Below are 7,271 nucleotides of genomic sequence, written 5' to 3' on the forward strand. Positions count from 1 at the left end.
CTACACTGCACTCAATGATGGGATACAAGCACCTGTTCTACATGAGATGACTTCAAACCCCTCCCACCCCTACCTTAAATGGAAGTTTTGAAATCCAATCACAAAAAAGCTCCTTTGGGTAGTATTGCACATAAGGTCTAAAGATAAGAACTTTCTGCACTAAAAACAAGCTCTCTTCTCTATGACACCTCTCTTCCAATGAAACCATAAACACTATATAATTTCAGTGACCACAACCAGGATTTAAATTCCATTGCAGAAGCACAAGCAGGCTGACGTACAACCTTGGCTAAAAAAAAAGGGAGAGGCCTGTATGAAACCTCCTTTGTGTTAACAGGCATGAGTAAACACTCAAGTAATCAGACAGCAAAATAACTCAGTGCTCTTGGAGTGCTGCTTTCTTCAGCTGCAGACAAGATGGCTCTACTTGATTACCTAAAAATGAAAAAGTGCCCTATGAAGAGCAGTTTACGGGCAGAGCTGTTGGCCTGCAGATGAGGAGCGACACTCCCTCAAGTGCTGTCAATACTGCCTTGACCTCAAGTATGAAAAACAACCAACCCAACAACCAAAAAAGGTGTGCCCACACACAGTTTCCCACAGAACAGTGTTCTCCAAATTACACTCACAACAATTATATAGGAAGCTTAACCCTTCTAATTGGTTAGAAAAGAAGATGATTCTACGTAGTCTGTTATTTTGCTGTCGTTTAGACATCTGCTCTGGAAACATAAAACTTGATACCCTTTTCATCTCAGCTTTCTCACCCAAATGATGTTCTTAACCAAAAGCACACAGTGCAGAATAAGCACACCAAAAACTAAAGCACCAGATGCAAGCAGAACCTATACTCTCACAGTTATCATGTGGTGGTGTGCAATGTATCCCTCTATCTGTCTACCCACATGATGTTCCCAAACATTGAAGTCACAAAAAGGTTTTCACTTTTGTATTCCAATCCTTCTGTAGAATTTTCAAATCAGCAGAAGCAAACACCATGAACAACTCCATAAAAATCAAGATATTTGTTATTTAGACTTTCTAGTCACATTCAGAGATAATCTAGTTTGTAATGACAGCCTTCGAAAAGCAGAATAACTTAAAGATTAATTCTAGATGATACAAAGATACAGTTCTCAGTCTGACAGAAGAAAATATTTAAGTCAAATATTTTAGTTTGGGAACAGAGAAAGACTCCCTTACAAGATTAAATTACACTTACTGGTGGAATTGCCTTGCATCTGGATGATACATTTGGACTCCTTGCTGGTTTCGCGGGAGTTGAAGGGCCGGACACGAACAGCCACCTTCACTGAAGCCCCCGACATCCTGGCTGCTGGCAGCACACTCAAGGAATGGAAAGTGATCAAGAGCCTTTCAAGTTATCCTTCCTGTTGCTGTTTTCTAAGGAGAAAAATATCATTTAGTTATTTACAGCTATTGTGTTCACGATGTCGATAAAATTAGCAAGGTTCAAAGTTACTTCATAAATGCAATTTCTGCTTTGCAGATCACCCTCCCTTACCCCCAAAAGGTGTCACTTCAAAGCCAGAACTGGAAATACATTTATCAGCACCTGTTCACTGTCTCCCTAGTCACCTGAAGCAGTTCTTTTGAAGTGTACAAATATTTGGTTTTCATACAGTTTCATACATTTCTTTTCTGGAAGAAAACCAATACTTGGTTTTCTTCCAGAAAGTAAGGATGCCAATACCAAAATAAATATCTGGTTACAACATGTGTTAGGCTTAACCTAACAAAGATAATTTTAGCAGTAAAGACACAGCTACTTAAATTTCATCATGAGGCAATGACCATGTACCCCATACCCAGGCTCTCACACTGCCAATCCTTGCTGCCACAATGTTTTAGCAATAATATTAAAACTAACTCAAGTGTCATGGGCCACAGCACACTGACTCTCAATAGATATGACTCCAGAGAAAAGGGTGTACCCTTAAAGAAGCCCTTGCAGTCCTGGGAAAGTCCTCTTCTGGAAGGAAATAACAACTCATCAACTACTTGTGTATCTGCTGATTAAAGGACACACTGTAAGGAAGAGGAGGAATCAAGAATTGTTACCTTCAGGGTAAATATTACTATCTATGTTCAGGCAAATGCCCACCATTAAATTCATCTCCACTATCAAAATACTTGTTCAAATCCTACCACACCTAAATGATGGAGCACTTTTGTTGGAGGGAACTATCCCTGACACCCACTATCCAAACTTCAAGGCATGTCTGAGACAGTGCTGGAATGCAGGTTTACAAAAGATTGGTTTGTTTGTATTGGTGTCAACCAGCCTTTTCCATTAGAGAAAGGTTTTCAGTCAGCCCACTACTGAGCAGTTCAGCTTCCTGCCACAGAACACAGACAGTACTGAGTCTAACAGCCCCAAAAAGCAACAAGATTCAAAGATTAAATCCTACTAAAAAGCCTCTACCCTTGGCTAGGAAAGGTTCTATGGCAGACATACAGAACATGGATGACTATAGTGAGAAAACATTATTTATGTGTGATTTATCCTTATACCCTAAATATCTGCTATGGCCACTGCTGAAGGGAGGATGCAGAGCTGGACTGATCCTTGGTCTGACTCGATGCAGGCATTTCTATCTGGAACCTGACTTACCATGGGCAGAACTCAACTCTGCTCAGCCATGCACCCAGGATTCCTGACATCCTCTCTGGTTATCAACACAGCACGGATCTGGTGAAGTGCTCATTTCAGGGTTGTGATCACAGAAGTACAAAAATTACTAGCAGGTCTAAAGCAGAAGCATTTCAGCTCTAAAGTAAGTTCCACACCTGGTAAAAGTACTTATACATGCTTAATTCAAGTTATGACACATTTTCCCACAGTACAAGAAGTCTTTAATAAAAGTGCAAAACTTCATTAATGCCATCACATGGTGAAGGCAGAAATTAAATTACTCCCCCAAGTAGAAGCAATTTAAAGTATTCGTTATTTTCAAAGGTACCTGAGGTATCTCATCAGACTAGAAGAATGTCTTTAGGAGCAAGCCAACTGAATCTCAATGTCATTGGTACAGCAAACTGGTTGAACAATGATTAATGACACAGCCACACCACCAGCTCGGGGTCAGTATGGAACTTTAAAAAGCTTCACTAAAATCCTGAACATAGAATAGAGCAGAAAAGCACTGGGAATGAATTCACACGATGTTCTGGGGCGTTCTACAGCCTGCTCCTCTCCCTCTTGCACAGAGGCGCCTGCTTTTGTGTGGAACAAAGTATCAAACACAGAGCTTTGTTACCGACTTCTGCCCCCAGAATGCAGCCCGAGGCTTTGGCTCTCCCTCCCTGACCGGCCCCCTGCACCATTCCCGAGCCCTCCCAGCACAGCCAAGTGACAAGGCTAATCCCAACACAACCCACAGCTATTACTCAACTGACCCTGACACGGCTGCTGGAAACAGCAATGTCACTGTGCACGGCCACGCAGCAGCCTCTTTATGAAACACTCTTTAACAATCTGTCAGGTGCAAAACGTCCGCTTTTTGTCAAGTTCACAGTGACACAATTTACTCTGTCCAGTGTGTTCTTATAATACTATTTATGAAATGTAGGGGGCTTATCTTCCCTTCTTACTGTGGAGTACCACAAAGAATTTTTTTCTGATGTTTTCATAAAACACCTCTCAGAACACTGCATTAATTTCTGCAGATATATCTGGGAAGCTGGCAAACAGAGGGTGGGATGAAAGAATCATCTACATTTATATATATATATATATGTACCTCTTAACATCATATGCACAACAAGAAAGCATGAAAATCACATTTCCAGAGACTCCATATGCACTAGCTAAACGACAGACTTGTTTGAAACACAACTGTGAAGAGATTCTCAAAGAGCAGATCACAAAATCACCTGCAACATGAAAATTTACCTGCTGGACTTCTGCAGTTACCAATTTTTCCCAACCCTAACTTCTGTGCTGACGGAAAATTAAATGTGGTATAATTTTAAATCTCTTTTGTTCTCAACTCTGCTATTTTTCATAGCTGAAGTAAGCAAAACACCTACTCATATTTGCACATGGATTTCAGATGTTTTAAATATCAATTCACTGTGCAAGATTTAATTTTCATTAGTAAGAAAATTGACCAAAACCAATATAATTTGCCAAGCTTTCCATACATTTAAACTGTTGGGGGTTTGAGAGGCTTTTCCACTTACCAGTTATCTTAACTGGTCATAGCAATTTGTAAAAGTAGCATTTCCCTCATCACACAGAATGGTAAAATGAGGCAAAATGAGCCCCAAGTTACACAGCATCACAGATAATAGACTGCAACTGGTTTTTCAGGGCTCATATTTACCAGTAGTACCACTTCCTACTACTACAAAATGCTGACTACAGAGTGGAAACATAACTTGAAAAGAGAAAACCAAAATATGCAATCCAGTTTGTGGTACAGATTTAGAAGAACAATATTCTTAAAAGATGACTTTTTTTTTAATGTTCATTATAGGCTTGGAGGCTGCCATCCATGCTAGAATGAATCATCTCCCTGATGTTTTGGAAGGAATCTACTAGCTGTGTCTCTTTTAATGTTCAGCCTGCACGAATCCAGTCATGAACCAAGGAGGGAACTGCGTGTGTGTCTCTGAGGTGATCTACCACTGGCTCCAAAACAGGTGGTACATGACATTTGAGTTGTTTAGTGATCTTCATCATCAGCAAAAAGCAAACCCTACATCCTAGTTTTACACCTATTTGAAACTAAAGACATTCACTCTGTAAGTCCTACAGTGCAATTTTAATATTAAAAGGTGTCATTAAAAGAAATCATGTAAATATCTTGTCTGTTTACTGGTATTCAAGCTGACAAACCCAATTGTGTTGATGAATCACCCTTCACAGGCTCAACTAGATCTGGGCTTTCCCAAAAATATCTGAATAAACATTAAGAGTTGAATACTTGGATGTATCTGAAAGTTTTGGCAAGCCAGTTTTTATGCCATGTCAAAACAAAAACACATTGCTGTTTATTTAAGTAAAGTTACAAGCAGAGCAGGGATTTAGATTCAAATTATTATTTATACATGCAGAGAAGTCTGCAGCAAACTCGAAGTGGTTACAAAACAATGTCCAAAATCTATATCTCTGCATTCAACAAAAAATCCACCCAAACCCACCACACATCACAAACAAAGAAGAATCACTTTTTATTTAAGAGAACCAGTCATACACCAGATAACTGTGTCATAGCTGCATATCACAGAATGTGCTAACTTTGAAACAAAAAAATGGCTTGTAACTTAATCAGTGCAAGAGCTCTGAAGAAATAAAACAAGGACAGAGATTAGCACACGGAAAGTTGGCAAAACAGCTGCTTGGGGCAGCAGGCGTATCTGAACAAGGGGCCCCAGCAGAGCCAATTTTAGGTGCCGCATGAAGCTCGGGCAGTGCTGACAGTGTGATCCCTCAGCTGAACTCACACACACGCTCTGCTATATCTGGACCAGGTGGAGATGCCAGATCGAACAGTGCTGCAGAACTTGGCGAGGCACTGAAACCCGATCACATGCACACATGGCTATTTACCAACACTGGATTGTGCAACAGCAAAAAGAACTGAGCTCAGAAGGAGCTGGAAGCGAACAGAAATATCGTTTAGAATTCAGAATTTGGTATGAACGTATTTACATTCCGGAAGGCAGACATAAATTCATCATCTGCCGCTGGCGGGTTCTCCAGCGCGGGCGCTGCCCCCATTGCGGCGCCGGCCCCAGCGCCGGGCCCGCTCCGCCGCCCCCCGCCCGGGCACGGGCACTGCCGGCTCACCGTGCCAACATGGCTGCCCGGGCCGCGCCGAGCCGAGCCGGGCCGGGCCGGGCCGGGAGCCGCTGCCGCACCCCGCACCGCCTCCCGGGCCGGCGCTGCCGCCCCCGCCCCATCCGAGCCGCAGAGGGGAGCAGGGCGGCGGAACGCGGCACGGCGGGCGGCATCCAGCCCATGGGAAAGCGGCGGAGCGGCCGCCCGAGGAAAAAGGAAGGAGAGAGAGGAAGGGAAGGAAGAAAGGGAAGGGAGGGAGGGAAGCGTCCCGGGGGACGAGGAGATGGCATCGGGCAGATGGCAAGGCCGAGCGGGGCCCCACGCCCTTGCGCCGCTGCCCTGACAGCTCCAAGGTATCCAGTGCTATGCATCCATCCATCCATCCGTCCATCCATCCGTCCATCCCCCCCCGCTCCCGGCCTCAGCCCTTCGCGGGGCCCCTCAGATGCGCACGGCAGCATCGCCGCCTCCCCCTCCGCATTACGGCATCAGCCCCCCACCCCCGCCCCGCTCCGGCCCCGCCAGCGCGGCCCCCTCAGCGCAGCCCCCTCAGCGCCCCCTCAGCGCGGCCCCCTCACCTGGCGCGGGGTGTCCGCGGGACGCGGGCGGTGCGGCGTCAGCAGCCGGCGGGGCAGCGCAGCGACAAAAACCCGGCCATCCCCATCGCCGCCTCCACCGAGGCCTGGAGACCTCCCCGCTGCCGGGAACGGAGCGGGAAGGGCGAGGGAGGGAACGGAGGGAGGGGAGAAGGGGAGGGAGGAGAGCGAGGCCGGCCGGGAGGAACGGGCGCCGCGCTCGCCCCAGCGCCGCTCCCGCACTGCCGGAGCGCGGGGGGGGAGCGCCCGGAGCTCGGGGGGAGCGCCCCGCTCCGCCAATCACCGCGCGCCGCCCCGCCCCCTCGGCACAGCCCGCCAATGGCGCTCCGCAGAGCCCGCGAGTGCCCGCCCCCGCCCTGTCAATCACAGCCCCCAGCGCCGCCTGTCGGTGCCCGGCCGCAGCGGCACCGCCCTCCGAACCGAGCCCTCCGCCGCGCAGCGGGGGCGCGGGGAGGCGGCCCCTCGCCCGCTCCAGCCAATCAGAACCCGCGATGCAAATCACGTCTGCGCCCTCGGAGCCTATCGGGAGCGGGGCCGCAGCACCGCCCGCCGCGCTGTGTCCGTGCGCGCCGCGGGCCGTGAGGGGCGGTGGGCCCGGAGCGCGGGGTCTGCGCGCTGTGTGGGCAAGAGAGATAAAACCGGCTGGGACACCGCCGGCTGTGCGGGAAAACGGGATAAAATCGGCTGGGACACCGCCGGCTGTGCGGGAAAACGGGATAAAACCGGCTAGGACACCGCGGGTGTGCGGGGAAAACGGGATAAAACCGGCTGGGACACCGCCGGCTGTGCGGGAAAACGGGATAAAACCGGCTGGGACACCGCCGGCTGTGCGGGAAAACGGGATAAAACCGGCTGGGACACCGCGG

At 47.8% G+C, this 7,271-nt stretch overlaps 1 protein-coding gene across 8 annotated transcripts in view; it reads right to left on the bottom strand.

Annotated features, from left to right (window-relative positions):
- Positions 1-6,638, bottom strand: part of KIF1B (kinesin family member 1B) — a 77,589-nt gene extending 70,951 nt beyond the window's left edge. For all 8 annotated transcript variants that reach the window (XR_009115501.1, XM_058039263.1, XM_058039259.1 and 5 more), the window contains exons 1-2: positions 6,388-6,638; positions 1,223-1,404 (exon numbers count right to left, since the gene is read on the bottom strand). Coding sequence is in view for 7 of the 8 variants with exons in the window: in XM_058039263.1 (XP_057895246.1) it covers positions 1,223-1,328 (106 nt within the window). In the remaining variant the exon portion in view is untranslated. The remainder of the gene's footprint in view (positions 1-1,222; positions 1,405-6,387) is intronic.
- Between the last annotated feature and the right edge of the window lie 633 nt (positions 6,639-7,271).

This window comes from Melospiza georgiana, chromosome 22, assembly GCF_028018845.1.
Source record: "Melospiza georgiana isolate bMelGeo1 chromosome 22, bMelGeo1.pri, whole genome shotgun sequence".
Classification (NCBI taxonomy): domain Eukaryota; kingdom Metazoa; phylum Chordata; class Aves; order Passeriformes; family Passerellidae; genus Melospiza; species Melospiza georgiana.